This window comes from Scyliorhinus torazame, chromosome 10, assembly GCF_047496885.1.
Source record: "Scyliorhinus torazame isolate Kashiwa2021f chromosome 10, sScyTor2.1, whole genome shotgun sequence".
Classification (NCBI taxonomy): Eukaryota; Metazoa; Chordata; class Chondrichthyes; order Carcharhiniformes; family Scyliorhinidae; genus Scyliorhinus; species Scyliorhinus torazame.
The window spans coordinates 161,524,402-161,547,936 of record NC_092716.1 but is presented as its reverse complement, the minus strand read 5'-3'; the positions used below and the strand labels follow the sequence as shown (position 1 = coordinate 161,547,936).

The window sequence follows — 23,535 nt, the reverse complement described above, 5'->3', positions numbered from 1 at the left end:
GAATCACCCCCGGGGCACAGTCCTCAATCCTCGTAGCCAACATTTTTGCCGGCAACTTAGGATCTACATTGAGGAGCGAGATCGGTCTATACGACCCACATTGCAGTGGGTCCTTATCCCGCTTCAAGATCAAAGAGATCATCGCCTCCGACATTGCTTCATTAAAGGTCCTTACCAGCAACGAGGCTAACAGGTCTACAAACTTCCTATAAAACTCCACCGGGAACCCATCCGGCCCCGGGGCCTTCCCTGCCTTCATGCTCCCCAGTCCTTTAACCAGCTCCTCCACCCCAATTGGCGCCCCCAAACCAGCCACCTCCTGCTCCTCCACCCTTGGGAACCTCAGTTGGTCCAAGAATCGTCGCATCCCCTCTTTTCCCCCTGGGGGCTGGGACCTATACAGCTCCTCGTAAAAGGCCTTGAATGCCTCATTCACTTTCACCGCACTCCGCACCGTAGTTCCCCTGCCATCCTTGATTCCACCCATTTCCCTGGCTGCCATCCTCTTACGGAGCTGATGTGCCAGCATCCGACTCGCCTTCTCCCCATATTCATATATCGCCCCCTGTGCCTTCCTCCACTGTGCCTCTGCCTTCCCTGTGGTCAACAGGTCGAATTCCGTCTGGAGACTACGCCTCTCCCTAAGTAGTCCCTCACCAGGAGCCTCTGCATATCTCCTGTCCACCATTAAAATCTCCCCCACTAACCTCTCCCTTTCCCTGCCCTCTCTCTTCACCCTATGAGCCCTGATGGAGATTAACTCGCCCCTGACCCGCCTTCAGCGCCTCCCATACTACTCCCACCTGAACCTCCCCGTTGTCATTGGCCTCCAGATACCTTTCGATGCACCCCCGCACCCTCTCACACTCTTCCTCGTCTGCCAGCAGTCCCACATCCAACCGCCACAATGGGCGTTGACCCCTCTCCTCCCCCAGCTCTAGCTCTATGGCCGAATACTCCATTCCCTCCACTTTCGGGATCAATGCCCTGCCCAGAACAAAAAAATCTATCCGGGAGTAGGCCTTATGTACGTGGGAGAAAAAAGAAAATTCTCTGGCCAAAGACCTGGCAAATCTCCACAAATCTCCCCCCATCTGATCCATAAACCCCCTAAGCACCTTGGCCGCAGCCGGCCTCTTCCCCGTCCGAGATCTGGAACGATCTAATGCTGGGTCCAGCACCGTGTTAAAATCCCCACCCATTATCAAGCTCCCTACCTCCAGGTCTGGAATACGCCCCAACATCCGTTTCATGAATCCAGCATCGTCCCAGTTCGGGGCATATACATTCACCAGTACCACCTCCGTCCCCTGCAACCTACCACTCACCATCACGTATCGGCCTCCATTGTCCGCTACTATGTTCTTGGCCTCAAACGACACCCGCTTCCCCACCAGTATTGCCACCCCTCTATTCTTCGCATCCAGCCCCGAATGGAACACCTGTCCTACCCATCCCTTCCTTAACCTGACCTGATCTTCCACCTTCAGATGTGTCTCCTGAAGCATGGCCACGTCTGCTTCAGTCCCTTTAGGTGCGCGAACACTCGGGCCCTCTTAACCGGCCCATTTAGGCCTCTCACATTCCACGTGATCAGCCGGATTGCGGGGCTACCCCCCCCCACCCCCCCCCACCCCCCCCACCCCCGCCGACTAGCCATCTCCTATCTTAGGCCAGTCCCGTGCCGCGCTTCCCGCACTCTCCAGTACCCCCAGATGGGGTACCCCCCGCCCCGACCATCTCTTCCATGTTCAGTTCCCCCTCGGACAGTGCAGCAGCAACCCTAATGTCCCCCCCTCTCCCCCCCCCCCTCCCCGCTAGATCCACATCTAGCACTTCTGCTCCCCCCGTATTATTTCCGTGAGTCAGCTGTCTTCTGCTGACCCCGGCTTCCCCCGCCTTCCTGTTGATCTCCCCGTGTGGGAGTCTCTCTTCCTCCTTACCTTCCTCCATCCCCCCCCCCCCCCCAGCATGGGAAAAAGCCCGCGCTTTCCTGAGCCAGCCCCGCCCCCTGTGGCGCAGCACCTGTTGCGGCCATTGTCCCAGTTCCCCCATCCTCGAGTCTCACCTCCCTCCAGCACCGACACCCACATTCCCCACCATCTCGTCTACAGAAAAAAAAGAAGAATTTTAACCAGAACTCTACCCACATCCCCATCCATCATCCCACCCATGAAATATTCTTTGCCCATATTTACAACCCCGTATACAACCAACATCCCCCCCCCCCCCCCCACACATCCACAGGCCCTCAGTTCGAGTCCAATTTTTCCATTTGGATAAAGGTCCAAGCCTCTTCTGGCGTTTCAAAATAATGGTGTCGGTCCTGATAAGTGACCCACAGTCGCGCAGGCTGCAGCATGCCAAACCTGACTCTTTTTTGTGCAGCACCGACTTGGCCCGGTTGAAGCCAGCTCTCCTCCTTGCCACCTCCGCGCTCCAATCCTGGTAGACTCGGATCACCGCATTCTCCCATCTACTGCTCCGCACCTTCTTGGACTATCTCAGAACACTTTCTTTGTCCGCGAAGCGATGGAACCTTGCCACTATCGCCCTTGGCGGCTCATCAGCCTTGGGTCTCCTCGCCAGGACCCGGTGAGCCCCTTCCAGCTCCAGGGGGCTCGGAGAGGCCTCCGCACCCATCAGCGACTGGAGCATCGTACTCACATATGCCCCGTCATCAGCTCCCTCCACTCCTTCGGGGAGACCCAGAATCCGATGATTCTTCCTCCTCGACCTGTTCTCCAGGACCTCGAGTCTCTCGGCCCACCTCCTGTGCACCGCCTCATGCGCTTCCATCTTTACCGCCAGGCCCAGGATCTCGTCCTCGTTCTCATTCGTTTTATCCCTCACCTCACGAAGCTCCACCGCCTGGGCCTTCTGGGTCTCCTTCAGCCCCTCGATCGCCAACTGCATTGGCGCCAGCACCTCCTTTTTAAGCTCCTCCACACAGCGCTTAAGGAACTCCTGCTGGTCCGGCCCCCATGCTGCTCGATCTCCGCCCTCCGCCATCTTGTTTTTTCCCCCTCGTTTTTGCCGCTGCTCCAGAGCCTCTTTCTCCGACGCTCCACCACTAATTTCCGCCCAACAACGTAAGGGGGGACCTTACTTCACCTTCCCACACGGGATTAAATCAAAACATTTCCGTTGGGGCTCCTCTGGAGAGCCCAAAAGTCCGTTATAGCGTGAGCTGCCGAAATGTGCGGCTGAGCTCCGCATCGCCGCAACCGGAAGTTGCGCATGAGAGGTTTGAGCATGACATCACAAGCATGATGACGTGTCGATGCTGTGGCTATGCATGCTTAAAGCAACAATCCCAGTATTTGGAAAAAGATGTTTAATATGTAACAAACTGAATGATTTTGCTGCACAATGCCGATTTAACACAGCGATATGGCAGAACAACTTTAAAAAGGCATTTCAGACAAATAAAAAGATTGATAGTGTACAAACAGAAGCAGATGAAGAAAACATTTCACATTCAGAAATTGATTCTGCTACGCTCCCTGTAAAGGACACATTTATAATTGAAGCAATAATGAAAGTTAATGCTATTATAACTGCTGATAAACAAACAATTTGGATAAGGATTGGACTGAAACATTAAATGTCAATGGTTCAGATGAACAGTTTAAATTGGACACTAGTGCACACAGTAAGCTGATAACGGAAACAGATTTTAAAAAGATAGACAGCCCTCCACAACTTAAAAAAACAGCTTGCAAACTAACTGATTACAATGGTGATGCAATAACAACTAAACTATCATGCTGCCTAATAGTGAAACTCTGACATTAGGATCCCACTTTACTTTGAGATTGTGGGTGCCATAAAATCATCGCTCATTGGGGCGGAGGCATGCCTTAAATTAAATCTGGTGAAACTCACTAAGCATGTCAAAGCATCTCAGCATGAGTTAGTCCTTGTGGATGCACTATCCATAGCCAAGGTGTACACTAATGAAACAGCAGTTAACGTTGTGCTTAGTGTTGAAGCACAAGCAAACTTTATTGCTGATATGCTACCTGTAACACAAGCCAAATTACAGTTGATCAAGGAAGAAAATGACAAGATGTTGCACTTCAGCAAGTGATTTAATACCTATGTGACAGATAGCTCAAAAAAGTACCTGCTATCACAACATAAAGGACGAGCTGAAAGTCATCAACGGATTTCTGCTAAAAGGGGATTGAGTCATAATTCCTTCAGCCTCAGACAGAACACTTTAGACCAAATACATGAAGGACATCAGGGAATCGAGAAGTGTAGATGCAGAGCAAGACAATTGGTGTACTAGCCGGGGATAAATACAGATGTGGACATACGTTCAGAAATGTCATGCATGTCAAATGCATCAACTGGTATGTCAAATGCATCAATTGGTACAATGTAAAGAAACTTTGGTGGAAAGTGAACATATCACGCAACCATGGGAAAAAGTCACCATGGATTTATTTTACTTTGGAAGACATGATTACTTAATCATCATAGACTATTATTCCAATTTTCCAGAGGTCATTACTCTATCTGACTCGACTGCGCACTCAGTTGTGAGTGCAACTGAATAAGTGTTCGCTAGACATGGCAGACCGATAACTGTTGCTATGGATAATTCACCATGTTTAGTAGTGTGGAATGGTTACAATTTGCAGATGCATACAACTTCACACATGTAACTTCTAGTCCAGTGTGTCCACAAGCAAATGGTAAAGCTGAAAATGCATTTGGAATTGTTAAGCACTTATTTAAGAAAGCATTTGATGATAACGAGGGCTTTGTACTAGCACTGTTGAGTTACTCTCTCAGGTTGGTCATCTGCAGATGCATTGTGATATTTATGGGGGCTGTTTTCGATTAAGCAGGGCTCCAAGAATGAGAGTCCAGATTACTTTATACACTTCTAGTCACAGAAGGAGACATCAATTTCTCCAACTGGTGTATGTCCCTTTGATCCTTCCCGAGTATGACTTTTGTGGTGGATGATGGAACTTTGCCAAAAGAGGTTTTCATCAGTAATGAAACCTGCAGTTCACAGTAGCTTCTTGACTCTTGAAGGCAACCCCTGTAGGCATGTGGCTGGATTACGATGATCATAAGGCCGGTAAAGGCCTTGTTGGTATCTTGTTTGGAGCCCACAATAGTTGTATTTGCGAACATAGCCCCATCCACGCAGTTGCTTTCTTTCTCTCTTTTATGTCCAGTAATATTTCCTGGGCTGCATTCTTCGTTGGCTGGATTCTCCATTGCATCAGCAGCGCACCTGGCGTGGGGATTTACGGATGGCATGGGGCTGCCCACAATGGGAAACCGCATTGGCCGACTGGCAGGACGGAGAATCCCGCCCCTTAACTTTGAGGGTGAATAGACCTCTGCCAAACCCACGTTTTGTGCTCAATACTGACATGGTACAATGTGCTCACTGACATTGATTGAGCCCGTGAATATAGAGCCTGTATCCTAACACTTGGTGACAGAGATTGTTCCCATAGCAATGCACTGAGCCATCTCATTTACCGACTTTCATGTCAACAATCAGCTGGCAGTTCACACATGTAAAGTATTTCATGTTTGAACTGTGACACTCAAACCACACCGAACGGTCTCATGTTAAAAGAGGCATAAATTGATGACAGTCTTGCCACCCAATCAGTATTCTGTTTTAACTCTTTTAAAAGACTCTACTCATTAAAATGTTAATCGTTAATCTTAAATATCAATCTTGGCAGCCTAACAACTAATTGACAAAGCACTGAGATAATCAAGGGAGATGCAATTAATCAATTTGATACTGGCTTGTCGGTGATTACCTTGCCAAAGAGCTCCTATTCAAGAAAGTTACCAAGTTAATTTACTTACCCCAACTTCCACGTGATCTGATCCCTTATCATCCTGCTTGTGAAGCACCTCAAAGTAGTACCTTCTTGCAGAAATAACACTGTGGAGAAAGGAAAAGCACTGATGAAGACATTTTTATAAGAATGGGCCAGATTTTCGCTACGATGGTGTGTAGCTCAAGTTCAGAGGTTTTCTGACTGGGCAGCCCATCTTGGTTTAAAGGACCCTGTTAGACCTAACTTTCGCTGTGAGGAGGTCGAGCCAGATAGAGGTGAGCTCACTGATCCCAGCGGTGGCCTTCTTTGGCTCTCTGGGGCACTGTCACAGTTGATTTAGAAGTTATTAGGCTCTCTATCCCTGACCCCTCACAGCCCTCATCAGAACATAGAACATACAGTGCAGAAGGAGGCCATTCGGCCTATCGAGTCTGCACCGACCCACTTAAGCCCTCACTTCCACCCTATCCCCGTAACCCAATAACCCCTCCTAACCCTTTTGGTCACTAAGGGCAATTTATCATGGCCAATCCACCTAACCTGCACATCTTTAGACTGTGGGAGGAAACCGGAGCGCCCGGACGAAACCCACGCAGACACGGGGAGAACATGCAGACTTGCACAGACAGTGACCCAGCAGGGAATCGAATCTGGGACCCTGGCGCTGTGAAGCCACAGTGTTATCCACTTGTGCTACTGTGCTGCCCATTCCGTGCTGCACAATTACCTTCTTCCTCCTATGCCAACTCAAGCCCTGCACCCACCTACCAATTGTCCCATCATACCTCCATATCCATTCAGTTAGTATGCACCATGGACAGACCTCAGGAGCCATTCTAACTATCTAAATACACGTCTCATTCTTATACACGTTATAGTGGAAATAACTCCCACTCATGAACCCTATTCACAGCTCTTAAATCTCAAGCGCTGAATCTCTGATAAAAGCAATCTACTACTCATATCCTGCACCAAAGGGCAATCCTTTAATAGCCTCTTTAAACAGTCAATCAAACTGTGAACCTAGAACCCCTGAAAAGCAGTGATCCGCAAGCCCACAGTTCATTATTTTTACATTTATTGTTGATAAATTCCCTTGAAGGCTCAGTGGTCAATTACACTGCCCAATGAAACAAAAGCAGTTGGAATTCTTAACCCTGATAAGCGTTCATTGACTCTTGTCTTATATGAATATTGGGGGAGCTCAGGATTGTGCTCAGCTGTGATTACCTTCAATATGGAGCAACCTGTTCAGAATCATACATGAAAAGAACTGCCATTTGTTTGATATATCACCTGTGGACCCCAGTAGGAGCAGTTACCTTTATGGAGAAGACAATAAAAGCAATGGAAGATGGGAGGGGAGGAGAAAGAGTAGAGGAGGGAGCGGTGGGGAGAGCGGATTCAGGAAAATAAATAATACCACAGTTTTTGAATCAAATTTAACAAAACTCTATCTAGTTACACCCAACACAATACACGTCCCAATTGCAACTTTGAACATTTAATCTGGTAATCTTAGGGATTGCACTGGGAAAATATCTTTAAATGTGAAAGCCAATGGGAATGTCATGTGAATATAACCATAACCTTTAAGAACATGACATTTGAAACAAAATCGATTACAATTTGTATAACTGTAGCACACGGCTGCACTGAAGGGTCTGTTGAGCTCTGATAGTATTGGATTGGGGCTGCCAGCCAATCCACACCACAGCGAAAGCCTACCAGCATCACCTTTTAAACAAAAAGCCACTTTCACAGCAGCAGCTTCTCGAAGACTATCACTACCAAAGCTGGTTACTGATTGAAGTCTGAAGCTTATGGTCAATAAATCTATAAGACATCTTGCTTGCAGTGGGAGAGGGCTGATTTCTGCTGTGCTCTCACTCTCGCTCTGCTCGATGTTAGTGCCTGTGCCAGCTTCAGATTAAAATTGCTTATTATGCGCATCACTGCAATTGAACTTGAGCTAATCGTACTGAGAGCCATTTGACTGGGGACATCTCAAATTCCCTGGACACAGTTCTTTAACCCTGAACTTAATTGTGTTTGGTGGCGAGAGAAATTAAAATGTAATAAACAGGTGTAGTTTAATCACTGCATAATGCCTATTAAACTAGCCTTTCCATTAGAATGAGGCAAAACTTAAATTGATAAAGCCGTAAAAGCTATGTTGTAGGTGAACTAGTGATGTTATAGGTTAACATTAGTTCTCTTCCACTTCTCCATCGTCGATTTGAATCCAGGCCAGACTGATGAAATAATGACATTTTTTAAATGAAAATAACTTAAATGGTTGCAAAACATCTGCAGAACCAAAGCCAAAAATAACTTCCTGTTGATTGACATTAATTTGATCCCCTTACACCAGCAGAGGCAGGTAAGCAGAGTTGACGAAAAACTGCTTCTTCCCCAGGTTAGGGTTGAAGAAGAAATGGGTGTTTCACTCTGCATTTCATCTGTGAAATACCTGACCTGGACCTGGCAATGATTTAAAGGATTACATTATGAGGATAGTTTGTGTAAATTTGGCTTATTTTCCCTTGAGTTCAGAAAATTGCAGTGTGATCTAATTGCCGATTTTAAAATGTTTAAAGGATTCGATGGGGCAGAGAACCTATTTCCTCTGGTGGGGGAAGCAAAAACAAGGGAACGTAACGTTAAAGTTAAAGCTAGGTCATTGAGGAGGGAAATCATAAGGCACATTTTCATGCAAAGAGGTGTAGAAATATGGAATTCTCTCCCCAAAATGGCTGAACATGCTGGAACATCTGGAGCCATACAGGCTGAGATCGACATATTTTGGTTGGGAAATGGTTTGAAGTCAACATTCAACTGGTATTCCCCATCTTAATTTTCATAGATAAAAAAGCTCACCAATCTTTTCTCCTCAAAATTTATCAATATACTCCATTGTATTGAGCTGCTCCCCTTACAGTGAAACCCTTTGAAGTCTTTTTTTTAAACAGAGGGATGCATAACTATTTTTCAGCAGGATCCATTCCATCTACAACCTCTAAAACTATGAATTAAAGGATACAGAAAGTTAAAGGTTTCCCTGTGGTGCTTCTCATTGGGTATCCCAGGTTCAGACACACTGGACTGGATTCTCCGTCCTGCTGCGCCACATTACTGTTTCACTCCGCCGGCGGGATGCTCTGGTTGGTCAATGGCGCTTCTCACGCCGTCGGGAAACCCCCGGGCTGCCAGCAAAATGGAGCATCCCACCGGCGGAGAATCCAGCCCACTGGACATTAGAACCCCACATCACCTTAAACATAGAATAGAATCATAGAATCACTACAATGCAGAAGGAGACAATTCGGCCCATCAAGACTGCACCGACCTTCCGAAAGAGCACTCTACCTAGACCTGCTCCCACCATCCTATGCCCGTATCCCCGTGCATTGATCATGGCCAATCAATCTAACCTACACATCTTTGGACAATAAGGGGCATGACCAATCCACCTAACATGCACATCTGTGGACTAAGGGAGCAAATTGGAGCACCCGGAGGAAACCCACGCACGGGGAGAACGTGCAAACTCCACACAACCACACAAGGCCGGAATCTAACCCAGATCCCTGGCGCTGTGAGCCAACAGTGCTAGCGACTGTGCCACGGGTACTACCCTGACAGTGCTTGATTTATTGCTGTGACGTAGTAATATGCTGAAATGATATATTTTATCACTGACGCAAGGTTAAAGTATTACAAAGGAAGAGCCTATACAGATATCTTTCCCGACCATTCTGAAAAAGCTACTTCATATACAAGTAATGTATATGAACAAGTAATGTTCTTCTTCCTGCTTCAAAACCTCTTATTCTCAAATTAATTACATGGGCGGCATTCTCCGCCGGCGGGATTTTCCGTTTTGCCGGTGCCCGGGGGTTTCCTGACGACATGGGGCTGCACCACAAAGGGGAAACCCCATTGACCGGCCGGGGTAATGGAGAATTCCGCCAGCCGGTCGGGGCAGAAACGTGGCGGGGAGAATCCAGCCCCATATGTTTGTTACTCTGATTCACACAGAGAATTTGCCGTTTTAGCTAAACTATCACGCTTTTTTTTTTGGTGGGAAGGCAATGGGACAGGACTTTCCATCTGCTGCTGGGAACCTAATGTAATCCTCATTCATTTTTCTGAATTGCTGGGCAGCACGGTAGCACAGTGGTTAGCACGGCTTCCTCACAGCCCCGAGGTCCCAGGTTCGATCCCGGCTCTGGGTCACTGTCTGGAGTTTGCACATTCTCCCTGTGTTTGCGTGGGTTTCACCCCCACAACCCAAAAATGTGCCGGGTAGGTGGATTGGCCACGCTAAATTGCCCCTTAATTGGAAAAAATGAATTGGGTATTCTAAATTTTAAAAAAATAAATAAAAAATTCGGAATTGGGTCCATTTGTCATGTGGGTGCGCTTTCCCGCTACCAAGTGGGTGTGCACTGCTTTCAGGAACGGAAGCCATGGTATTAATCCAGTCTGGCCACAGCTGTGGCAACAAAAATGGTAGAAAAGCCATAAGTGTCATGGAAATTCATTTTTACTGAAGGCCTCAATCAGGGGGTGGAATTTTGAGCCTGCACTCGTCACCCGCAGGATCGGCAGCGAGGGCAGAAAGTCTTGCGAGAATCGGGAAATGGGATTCTCGATGGAGGCGTCCTAAGGTTCATGCCCACAAAGGGCGACAACCTAATTTTATTAAAATTTCATACATTTAATAAAATGATGCCCCCACACGAAATATTCATACCTCGCTGGCGTGATGACACATTTACAACAGGTTGGGCCAGGCGTGAGGCAATCGACGGGATTCCTCCGGGCGCAGAGCTAAGTAGAGTCCAGGAAGGGGGTGGGCATGCGCAGTCAGTGCCATGGCACTGCCCCAGCACTGCCAGGAAACAGTGTCGGAACAGATACTAGTGGGAGACCCGTGCGTGGGGGGGTTCTTTGATGTGTGGTGGGCAGGGGGAGAGTGGAAATTGGGGTGAGAGGGAATGCTGGTGATGAATGTCAGGGGGCGGGCTGGAAGAGTCCCGAAACCACGGTGATGTGTGCTGGGGATGTTGAAGCTGGTTGGGGCGCTATCTATAAACCACGCCCACTCAGTTTATTTTGCCAACGAGGTTCAGGATTCCGTGAGAAAACTCTGGTCTGTGGAACTGGAGAGTGTGAGTCTGACACTTTGACAAATTCTGGTAAGATTCTGGCCAAGGTGAAGGTCTTCAGCAGAGGTGGTAATGGAAAGAGATGTTGCTGCTAGGCCTTCATTTTCCATTGTTAGTCCAGGAGGCTGCACATAGTGGTTGCAGAGAGCAATGGTTAAGAGGGTCTGCATGGAAACTTGGTGTCAGATTTTCAATTATCTGCGGTGTCTGGATCAGCTGCGGGTGCAATTTCAAATGAGATTCCTTGAGGTAGTCTCGGTTTGAATGCCGTCGAAATACACCACAATTTTCAAGTGGAGGGTAAGGGTTGCTTGTGTATAATAAGCAGTCCTAAGAAACTTGCAAACAGCCAGGGAGGGCGAGGAGGGATTTTCAAAGGTCAATTCAGCAAACCTAAAAAAATCTGCTACACATGGGGCTGAATTTTCTGCTTCCTGTCGCCAGCAGCGAGAATTGCAATCGGGCAGAGAATCGCGTGCAATGGAAAAATCGCGATTTGCACCTGCCGCCAAATCCGACCCCATGCTCCGGTCCTCCGCTGGCAGCATTAATCAGGTTTGTGCCCTGCGCCAGCAGGCCTATGCAAAACCGTCACTTGCATGGATTTAAATCTTGTTAGCAGGTTGGACTCTTCATGCTCCACCCCTCTCAGGTAGGACTCCCGCGGGCACAAATTGGTGCAGGTACTTACAAGCAGGGCCTTGCTGTTCGGGGGAGCAAGGGGGTAAGGAAACTCTAAAAGCTTGTCAGGCTTGCTGGGGGTGGCTGTCTGAGCGGGTAATGACTTGGTACTAAGTCCATGGTCTTGGGGTGTCCCCCTTGGGATTGGGGTGCCCTGGCTCAGACACGTTTCTGCAATGTGTGATTTAAACGCACCTCTCTGGGGCTACTTATAGGTTTCTGGCTGTTCACACTGCTGACTGGTCACTGGATCCGGTAAATGTTCAGAGAGCCTCTGGTGATGTGGGGCCCAACCAGGCTGTCCCTCTGGAAACCCTCGTACCCCAGCGGTATCATCAAGGGGATGAACGTGGCCATGCCGAATCATTGGCCCACCCGTGTTGACACTCCTCAGAAGCACAGCCCCACAGCAGAGGATTTTAGCAGAGCTCACCCCAACCAACGTCACCTGCACCATGGCCTTTGGAACCCTCCCTGGCACACTGCCCCTCTCAGTGCAGAGGCCTCACCAGTGCCACTTCCCTCGAGATCACGAGCTGTGTCCTCCTGGTGAGGCTGGTGGCACTGACAGCCTATGCCACCTCCTCACAGGTACTGTTCAGGAGGGTACCTGTGGCCCACCCTGGGGAGAGGGTACTTCCCCTCATTGGCATTGAGCAGTGGGTTCACTTCGGACTCCCAGACTCAGGGTCAGGGTCTTCACTGAGACATCTTTGTGGCTGCAATGAGTGTGTGGGGAGTGGTGCGTTTATAGGCAGCTCCAGCTTGTCAGGTTCTTTAGCGCTAATTCCGGTCCCAGTGGTTGCACCGCCTACTGGGCCGGCGGTTGCTTCCAATTCACGCCGACAAGGTGTTGGCCCATTTGCATGTTCTGAATGGCGGAAGGAAAAGCGCCCCCAATGGGAACGCGAATCGCACACTATTCAGTTCTGGCGGGAACATCTCCCAAATGGAGAATCCAGCCAATAGAGTCCACAGCTGTCAGGTTCATTGTGGGCAGAAGTGAAAGTTTGGTTTTACTTATTGAAAGCAGTCAGTTCATGGGGCACCTGCCTGCGTACAATACCTTTAACTTGGCCGTATGGCCATATTTCTTTGCCTTAATGTTGCTGACCTGAGGAGCCATCCTGCTCTATTTGGCAAGGCAGTGGCACGCACTAACAGGGCTGCCATCTGCTTTTGTTACAGTTGCTTTGCCAGGCGCTCCAGCCTCTGGAAATGCCTAGTGCCATAAATTGGATGCCAAGCTTGCCTCCTGCCCAATTAGGGAATTTTGCATTTCAAAATAGTGTCGCTTGAGTAATGTGATGGAGCACAGGGTTGAGACCCACAATTCAACTGGGCTTCGGGTTCCAAGACCAGGCTTTACCTCTCCATCCCCTGGGGGCAGGATGGGGAAGGAGGGGGTATAAAATTGGGCAGCATGGCAACAGCGCAAAGCCCCACAGATATTCAACCTGCAGCGTTGGGGAGGTGTTGAGTAGTTGGCACGCCTGTTGGGCTAATTAGGGCTTTAATTGGCCAAATACTGGGGCAGAGGAAGCCCAACAAGTGTGCAGTACAGGCTAAGCGACACGGGTGCCTACTGTTCAGCCATCCTCGGCCAATTGGAAACTCCCCTGCAAAAGGTATACTTCTCCCTCCACGCATGCCCCCCACCCTACTCTGTTAATCCAGGCACCAAGGGCCCCTCTTTAGAATCTACCAGCCAGGCTCTGGCAAAATCCTGGACCTACCTGAGTCTAGCCTTCATCAGCATCTCCACTTTGAAACTGCCTGTAGTCCTGATGGCACTGCTGGGCCAAGACAGCTGACACTTGGGTAGCTGGTAGCTCTTAGGGCTGGGATTTCTCTCTGTTGTGGGTAGAAGCCCTGTTGCAAGCCAGTTAAAGGCATGAAGGCTGTTGCTACAGGGTGAGCTGGACATTTATGCTAGGGCAGCAACCCCACCCTCCTGTAAAATACAACTCTATGTTTGAATCCAACAATCAGAGGCTGGAGTTTCCAGTTCCTCAGGCACATATATCTCAGCGGCGTGCCGTTCACTGGCGACGGGATTCTCTGCTCCGGCCGCTTGTCAATTACATTTCCCATTGAAGCCATCCCACTCCGCCAGGAAACCGGCAGGAACGGAGAATCCAAACGGCCGGAGAATTCCGGCCTGGTTTTCCACCACAGTACCGAAACAGCTCTTATCAAAGTCACAAACGAAATCCGATGTAACTGAGACAGAGGAAAACTATCCTCCTCATAAGTCTTGGCCTATGCACTTTGACACAGTTGACCACACCATCCTCCGTCAATGCCTTTCCACGGTCTAGCTGTATTGGACTACGCTCATCTCATTCTATTCTTATCCATGTAATCGTAGCCAAACAATCATTTGCAATGGTTTCCCTTTCTGTTCCCTCACTATTCCCTCTGGTTTTCCCCGAAACACCTACCCTTGGTCCCGTCTTCATATCTCAGCTTGGTGACATTTTACAGAAGCAAGACTTTCGCTGGAATTTTCAAACCTCATCTTAGTGAGACACACCAAAGAAGATTCGGATGTGTAAAACCCTACCCTTTAGTTTTCACATGTAGCACAAACCCCAGCACTTCAGCAACACAAAGACAATCTTACCCTAACAACGAAAGCTCTATATTTTTATCTAATGCAATCAAACCATGTTAAATTCCTTGTAGCAGATTAGGTTTTGAGCTGGTGAGGCAAATGGGACTACCAGATTCAAGGTAAAACAAAAATTATGTTCATTTAAAATGCAATTAAAAGGCTTAAATCCCTGTTCATGAATAATAATATTAACAAGAGCTTTTCAATGCAAATTCTGCTTGATGCTGCTCTGAGTCAGTCACTATCTGTCTGCAAGTTCAAGGCTCCACCAGCCAGCTGTAAATTGTGGAATTATTTTATGTGTTTCAGAAGTTGATAGGGACACACAACTGCAAATTAGAATATAATTAACACTGAATAGAACAAGATCCCTCAATAACTGAACAATCTCCAAACAGAGCAGCAGGACATAATTTAGGCCCCAGACTCCATGAAAACATGTCCCCCCATCGACATAGTCCCAGATGGGTGGAATGGTATTGAAAGGGCAAGAAGGTTGCTGGCTCTTAACATCTGTACTAAATTGTTGCGACAAGTCACATCAAACGACTGTCTACTAGTCAAAGTTGAAAAACTGGGTTTTGAGGGAGAAGTCTGCACTGATTCAGCACCACTGCCTTGCTCTCCAACATTTTGCACTCTCTTTAATCTATCAGTTCTTCAAAACTTGTTCCCTTCTCTGAATAACTTGACTTCAAAAATTGCAGAACCAACAGATGACAATGCTCAACTCCAGTCTGGGCAGTGATACAAGGTCAGATCCCAATTCAGAGCTGAAACAGAATTCTAAAAGTCCAGAATAAAAGCAAAACAACCGCCATTGCTGGAAATCTGAAATAAAAACAGAAAATGCTGGACACCCTCAGCAGGTCAGGCAGAACCTGTGGAGAGAGAAACAGGGGCCAGGATTCCCAGTTGTGAGTTTGCCCCGCTATCGCTGCTGGTGAGGACAGAGAATTTGGCACACAGTTCGCTGCCGGCGAGATTCTCTGCTTCTGCCACTGTCAATGGGAATTCCCACTGAAGCCATCCCATGCTGCTGGGAAACCCGCAGGCGGGGGGTGCGCCGCCAGTGAACGCCCAGAGAATTCCACCAGAGTTAACGTTTCGAGCCCATATGACTTGGTACAAAGTCATAAGATATAGCTTTGCACCTCTACTTTGACAAATGTTAACCTGATCACTGACATAAGCGGTGCTCAACATATATATTATACTCGTCCACGAGCAGAGGAAGAGCTGGCAAAATATGTCCATCAGTCAGTTTGACATCTCTCTTGTAATGATACACTGCTCGGGAACAGCTTCTTTACAAGAACAACTTACATTTATATACCTTTAATACCTGCCACTGCCTTCTCCAGTGTCTGGCCAGCTGGCCTCCAAGCAGCTCCACGAGGGCAGCCTCCGCAGGGTTTAAGATATCATCCATGCTGTGTAATATATGTAAGGAACTGGAGGGAGTGAGAGATGGACAACCACCACTGTCTTCCACCCCGGGACCCTCCAGGGCCCCATGGCTGCTCCCCCCCCCACTCCCCACGCCCCACCATCCCTCACATGCCCTGCCATCCTTCAATGTGCCATCAAACCTGCCCTGCCCACACACTCCTGGCCGCAGCGGGAGCCCCTCGTCATCGGACCCTAGACCCTGGACCCCAAACACCCACTCGTAATGTTACCTGGACCGAGTGCTGGTCTCCTCCCAAGTGCAAACATCTACCCTCTGGTTGTGGAAATGCCCCGGTGCTGGGGCCCAGCGCGTGTGTTCAGTTGTTGACTGCTGCCTCCATGGTGTTGCTTCCTGCAGTGTCTAGGCACAGTGTGCAGGCCTCACGGTCTCCCACATGGCACGCCTACCAACAGGAATCCATTTGGGAGCTATGAAGTTAATCATCTCTTAACTATGATTGTCAATTCCCTATTAGCAATAACTATCAGCTGCGTGGCCAGTGGCCGCCACGGTCAGTGGGAGTTATGGGTGGTCGGTGGGACAGACAGGCAAGTGCTGGGGTTGCCCCTGTTATAGGTGCATATGGCCCAGGGGGGTGGCATAGCGGACTGGCAGGTGCTGAGGCACCCATCACACCCCCAGCCCAGGGGCACCATCCCTCACCGACGGTGGCCCAGCAATCCCCCTCCCTCCCCCCCAAAGCACAATAGGCAGCAACCCCAGTGTCCCCACGCTCACTGTCCTGGATCGAAGGTGGCTACTCACTTCCTCCGATCCCTGCAGCAACCATTCCGCCAGCTTCATGCTAATCGGCGCCCATGTGACCACTTGCTGATTAATTGGTGAGGATTGACTTCTCGTCACACCGTGGCAGGATTCGGTTCACACCACATAGCAAACCCATCGCCGCCCGACGCGTATCCCGATTTTCGTCTCTCCTGCGATCTAACGGCCATGTCACGCTCTCGCTCAAGTGAGACGCGGCTGTTAAATCACGCCCGTAAAAACTGACACTGTGGGGTTTGTTTTAAGTTTTAGAGTACCCAATTGTTTTATCCCAAGTAAGGGGCAATGTAGCATGGCCAATCCACCTACGCTACACATCTTTGGGTTGTGGGGGGTGAGACCCACGCAGACATGGGGAGAATGTGCAAACTCCACACGGACAGTGACCCAGGGCCGGAATTGAACCCAGGTCCTTGGCACCGTGAGGCAGCAATGCTAAGCACCGTGCCACCTTAACACTGGCTTGAGTCTACTGGTCAGGGAATAATGCAGTAACGACATTCTATATATATATATATATAAAACTGAAACAAGAAAGTTGGGGATGTGGATGATAGAGTGGACGAGTGTGCTGGCACAAAGTCTCACAGCTGGCACAAAGGTTTGAATCCAGCTCAGGCTAATAGAATTATTCTCTTTCCTCTGTTGACTGTTTAGATTGATCCTAGGGCTGAGATTTTAGGGACCTACCCATGGCGGGACCTGCCATTGACAGGACGGAAAATTCGGAGTGGCAGCCAGATGTCCATTAACTTTGAGCAGGAACTTCCTGGCTGGCTGCGGATGGGACAGGAAGATCCTGGCCTCGGTGAATTTGGTTGAGGTGATTTTAACTCAATTCCATTAGGTTGTAGTTTAAATTAAACTTGTTATGTGTGTGGCAGGGAAGACGAACAGCACCTCAGTGTCCCGACCTCTGACGTCAAGAGTGTTGTGATATAGACATGTCGTCAAGCTTTGTGTCTCTGTATAAATGTTCCCATGTACCTAATCTCAACAAATGGACACACATGTTTGCAAATCCCTTATAGAAACAAAGAAACATGGAAAATAGGTGCAGGAGTAGGCCACCATTCAATATAATCATAGCTGATCATGATTATATTCAGTATCCCACTCCTGCTTTCTCTCCATACCCATTTCGCCGCAAAGGCCACGTCCAGCTCCCTCTTGAATATATCCAACTAACATATCATTACAAGAGACAGAGTTAATTTTTTGAGTCATATGAGTCTTTTACCTTAACTCTGTTTCTCTCTCCACATATGCTGCCAGAGCTGCTGAGTTTGTCCAGCACTTTCAGTTTTTATTATGCTGGACACCACTCCTGAGTTCAAGAGACCAGCAGAAATGGGAGATGCCCTTTGTGTGCGGAAGACAAGTTAATCTGAGTGACACGGTCATGGGAATTCAGCAATAGGAGCTCCCCCGACGGAATTCTGCTATCCAACTGGATTAAAGATCAGGAGGTAATCTCTCAATGTTATCCTCGTGGATTGGAGCATCAACCGTGACTATCCATTGTAGACAGTTGGCTCCTCTAAATTAAGATTTTCCATTCATGTCAATGAGGATTTATGCCAGTGGAAAATAGAACCCCTGTTAAAGTCTTATGGCAGTGTGTGCTCTTGAACCTCATGTTACGTGGAAGGTAATGACTGTTCTCCCCCAAGCCGTTATTGTACTTTGACCCTTAATTACATTTCAAATTGGCAACATCTTTTGTAGCACCCACCACAAATTTTGGTTGCCCTCCAAGCTCAGCCTGCAAGCTCACAGAACAAGGACAACGAACAATTCAGTACATTTTTCAGAATACACAACTTGTTTTGAGATTCGTTCGCAGCCCTGCAGACTTCAATCCATTCCTCCCCGATTTTGCCTCAGACTGCATTCATTCCCTCTATGTAATCCAAACTGCCCAAACCCAATGATGCCCAATGCAACTGTCCCTAGCAGATAGCCCTGCTATCATGGAAGATGTTTATCTTCCCTACACCCTCTTTCTGCCCGTCATTTGGAATTGAAGACATTGGGCGTCATTCTCCGACCCCCCGCCGGGTCGGAGAATGGCCGTTGGCCGCCGTGAATCCCGCCCCCGCCCCCGCCGAAGTCTCCGAAGGGAGAAAAGTCGGCGGGGCGTTAATGGCGCCGCTGCCGCGGAGAATGTCACGGGTCTGCGCAAGGCAGCCGATTTTCGGCCTGCCGATATTCTCCCTTCCGGATGGGCCGAAGTCCCGTCGACGTGATGACCGTTCACGTCGACGTGAATCAAACCTCCTTTTCATCGGCGTGACCCGCTGCTCCAGGCTCACGCCGACCAGCGAGGAGGTGAGTGACGGCCTGGGGGGTTGGCTCTGGGCAGGAAATGGCGTGGCCGCAGACTGATTGCCTGAGGAGAGGTGTGTCTCGGCTTGTGTGTGTGTGTGTGCGGCCGTGGGGGGGGGGGGGGGGTGGTTAGAGTAGGTTGGGCTCCGGGGGAGTGCCGGGAGGGGGTCCGTGCCGGGGTGGAGGTTGGGGGGGGGGGTCCGTGCCGGGGTGGAGGTTGGGGGTTGGGGGGGGGGTCCGTGCTGGGGTGGAGGTTGGGGAGGGGGTCCGTGCCGGGGTGGAGGTTGGGGGTTGGGGGGGGGGGGTCCGTGCTGGGGTGGAGGTTGGGGAGGGGGTCCGTGCCGGGATGGAGGTTGGGGGTTGGGGGGGGGGGGGTCCGTGCTGGGGTGGAGGTTGGGGAGGGGGTCCGTGCCGGGATGGAGGTTGGGGGTTGGGGTCCGTGCTGGGGTGGAGGTTGGGGAGGGGGTCCGTGCCGGGGTGGAGGTTGGGGGTTGGGGGGGGGTCCGTGCTGGGGTGGAGGTTGGGGTGGGGGTCCGTGCCGGGATGGAGGTTGGGGGTTGGGGGTCCGTGCTGGGGTGGAGGTTGGGGAGGGGGTCCGTGCCGGGGTGGAGGTTGGGGAGGGGGTCCATGCCGGGGTGGAGGTTGGGGGGGGGGGCGTGCCGGGGTGGAGGTTGGGGAGGGGGTCCGTGCCGGGGTGGAGGTTGGGGGGGGGGGTCCGTGCCGGGGTGGAGGTTGGGGGGGGGGGGGGGGTCCGTGCCGGGGTGGAGGTTGGGGGTTGGGGAGGGGGTCCGTGCCGGGGTGGAGGTTGGGGAGGGGGTCCGTGCCGGGGTGGAGGTTGGGGGGGGGTGTCCGTGCTGGGGTGGAGGTTGGGGAGGGGGTCCGTGCCGGGGTGGAGGTTGGGGGTTAGGGGGGGGGGGGGTCTGTACTGGGGTGGAGGTTGGGGAGGGGGTCCGTGCCGGGATGGAGGTTGGGGGTTGGGGGGGGGTCCGTGCTGGGGGAGGAGGTTGGGAAGGGGGTCCGTGCCGGGGTGGAGGTTGGGGGTTGGTCCGTGCTGGGGTGGGTGATGGGAGGGCAAATGAGTTGGTCCACCTGGCCAGGTGCCAGCCTCCAACAGTTGGACCCATGCGGTCCATGCCACCTGGCTGGGGGGAGGAGGGGATATGGGCAATGATGACATGTCGTCGTTCCCCTCCCCCCCACCAGGCCGTCATGTTTTCAGACCATCCAGCGATGTTGGCCGCCGTGGTGGCAGCCGCTCATGTCTATGTTGCCCTGGATGAGGAGGAGGAGGAGGAGGAGCGTGCCAGAGAGGCGGCGCAGGCTGCCGCAGAGGGGCAGGCGGCAGCCGCCCAGGCTGGAGGGACACCTGACCGACAGGACGAGGAGGGGGAGGAGGACGTCGCGGCCCCACGGCAACGGAGGCACCCGAGGGCGCCCCGTGTGTACCGGCCCCGGCAGTCATACCAGGACCTCACGGACCGGGAATGCAGGAGGAGACTCCGGATGAGCCGGGAAACCGTGGCACACATCTGCCACCTGCTGGCACACCTGTCACCGCGTGGCACTGGCGGGGGACACCCTCTCCCCGTGTCCGTCAAGGTTACGGTGGCCCTGAACTTTTATGCAACGGGGTCATTCCAGGCACCGAGTGGGGACCTGTCCGGCATATCGCAGACATTGGTGCATCGGTGCATCCGGGCAGTGACAGATGCCCTTTATGCCATGGCGCACCGCTACATCCGCTTCCCCGTGGACCGGGCCAGCCAAGATGCCCGGGCCGTGGGCTTCTCTGCCATTGCCGGGTTCCCCATGGTCCAGGGCGCGATCGATGGGATGCACGTCGCCGTGCGGCCACCTGCAGATAACAGGGCCGTGTTCACTAATAGGAAGGGGACCTATTCGATGAACGTACAGGTGGTCTGCGACCACCGCATGATGATCCTGCACGTCTGCGCCCGTCACCCAGGCAGTGTACACGACTCATTCGTGTTGTCGCGGTCATCCATCCCCGGCATGTACGAGGGACGCCATCCCCGGCTGAGGGGCTGGTTGCTGGGCGACAGGGGCTACCCATTGCGATCGTGGCTGATGACGCCTATACGGAGGCCACGCAATGAGGCGGAGAACCGCTACAATGATGCCCATGTAGCGACAAGGGGAGTGATCGAGAGGTGCTTTGGCGTGCTGAAGATGCGTTTCAGGTGCCTGGACCTCTCTGGGGGCGCCCTCCAGTATCGGTCAGATAGGGTCGGCCGCATCATTGTGGTGTGCTGCGTCCTGCACAACATAGCCCAGCAGAGGGGCGATGTGCCGCAGGCAGAGGAGGGCGGAGTGGAGGAGCAGCAGGAAGAGGCCCAGTCCTCCCCAGATGAGGGGGATGGGGGCAATGGTCAGGGCAGACGGGGTAGACACAGACGGGTGGCTGTCCACCGTTACCGGCTGGCCCAGCGGGCACGGGACAGACTGATAGCCGCCCGCTTCACTGACTAGATGGGCGTGGGAATCGGGTAGTATGGCCACAGACCGCACACCATGACAACAGCCGACCACCCACACCCCCCACCCATCCACCCACCCAGCACCCTCACCCCCCTCCCCAACCCCACACACCCCACCCGCATGCACACCACCCCCCCACCCCCAATTGCCGATCCACCGGCGGCACAACGGGCCGGGCTCACCCAGTTGCGGGTGGACGCGTGTCTATCGCAGGCCATGGAGAATGATGACAACCCGCCTCCGATGAGCTCCTGGCTCTACATCGTTGGACTATGTCTGACCCATGGCCACAGTACCACCATCCACCCGGACCATCCCTGCATGCGGCTGTGACACTGCAGCGCACGGTCCCGTCCTCTGCCCGGGGGATGTTGATGGCGGCCCAGGGGGAAGAGGGCAGACTCACCTGGGGCTGAGGTAAGACCACCCCTCACACACACACTTGCGCTCAACGTACATGACACCCCCCGCACACTTTGGACAGAGCACAAAGGCAGCTTCGGTAGGTGTAACATTGACTTTAATAACCAAAGGAGTTCATGCACGTGCCCTAGCGCCTAAAACTCATCTGTGCCCTGCACCCGTGCCAACTTACTCAGTGTCTAATTGTTTGGCCTTACGGGCCCTTTGACTACGTCTACGTGGTTCCCCAGACGGTACAGCAGAACTGGAGGTGGACTCCTGTGATTCCTGCCCTCTGACACTGGATCCCTTTGGCGGCCGTTTCCTGGGGCGTCCTGGCCTAGATGGGCCAGGCTGCGGCCCGGGCGACTGGGATGGCGAGCTGCCAGCCTGTCCTGCCCGTTGCCCACCCGATGCACCTGGGACGGAAGGGGGGGAGTCCGAGGTGTCGCGGTGTACAGAGGGAGCCGGGACGGACCACACCACCTCCTCCTCCCTCGGGGTGCCCGATGGCCCCCAGGCCTCTACATGGGTGGGGGATGCGAACGGACTGGCCATCCGACGCGCCCCCGACATCTGGCGCTGCCAGTCCTGGAGGCCCGTGCTGGTATCGACAGGGGTCTGCAGGTTTGCAGCCATGGAGCCCAGGGGGTTGTCGAACCCTGTCTGCGACAGTGCGACGCCAGCTCGCACATGGCCACTGGCGCCGATGCCCTCAGCGATGGTCTGCAGAGACTGGGCCATGGCCTGCAGAGACTGGGCTATGGCCTGCTGAGACTGGGCTATGGCGTTGAGCGCCTCTGCCATCTGGCGCTGGCACTGGCTCATGGCCTCCTGTGAGAGGGCAGCCATTTCCTGGGCCACAGACGCCGCCTGCACAGAAGGCCCCAGGCCTCGCAAACCGTTCCCCATGTCTGACACCGTCGCACCCATTGCCTCCACCGCGGACGCCACCCGTGCGGTGTCAGCCTGGGTGGCACGCATGACCGGGACCACTCCCAGCTCCTGGACGCGGGTGGACTCCTCCACCTGTGACCGCAGCCGCCGCAAGCCACCCGTCACCCTATTCGCTCGTCTCCGTGGCAGTGGTTGCATCGGATCTATGTGTGGGTGTGGTAACTGCAGGAACCCGGGATCCATCTGGGCGGCAGATGTTCGCTTGGCCTGGGCTGCCCTCCGACCGCCCGGTCCCTCTGCTGCTCCTACCTCCACCTGCTGTACCGGGACGGCTGTGTTGTGCGCACCAGTGAGTGTACCAGACGCCTCATCACTAAAGTGCCCAACCGTGGTGAGTGTTTCTGCGATGGTGGAGGGTGTTGGTGACAGCAGTGGCGTTGTGTCGTGCTCTTCGTCCCACTCTGAGTCCATGGCACTTTGGGGTGGGGGTTCGTCTCCACCCATCCACTCTGAGTCACTGTCCGGTATTTCGTCTTCCCGGGTAGGGGTGTCCTGGGTAGTGCTGTCCCGGGTAGTGCTGTCCCGGGTAGTGCTGTCCCGGGTAGGGGTGTCCTGGGTAGTGGTGTCCCGGGTAGGGGTGTCCTGGATAGTGGTGTCCTGGGTAGTGGTGTCCTGGCTCGGGTGTGACGGGGGCCTGTGGCTGCCCCCCTCATCGCTGGGTGGTCGCTCCCGCACGTGACGGGGGTGTCGTCTCCCTGTTGCTCCAGGTCTCTCCGTCTCCCGTGGTGTGCGAGGGGCATCCTGCGGGCGTCGCATGCTGGAGGGTGCGGGTCTCTCCGTCTCCCGTGGTCTCCGAGGGGCATCCTG

General features: G+C 52.2%; 1 protein-coding gene across 2 annotated transcripts in view; it reads right to left on the bottom strand.

Annotated features, from left to right (window-relative positions):
• The window catches only part of LOC140431000 (N-acetyl-beta-glucosaminyl-glycoprotein 4-beta-N-acetylgalactosaminyltransferase 1-like), a 1,349,192-nt gene that overhangs the window by 458,195 nt on the left and 867,462 nt on the right, over positions 1 to 23,535 (bottom strand). For both annotated transcript variants that reach the window (XM_072518891.1, XM_072518892.1), the window contains one exon: positions 5,857 to 5,935. In XM_072518891.1, the coding sequence (XP_072374992.1) occupies positions 5,857 to 5,935 (79 nt within the window). The remainder of the gene's footprint in view (positions 1 to 5,856; positions 5,936 to 23,535) is intronic.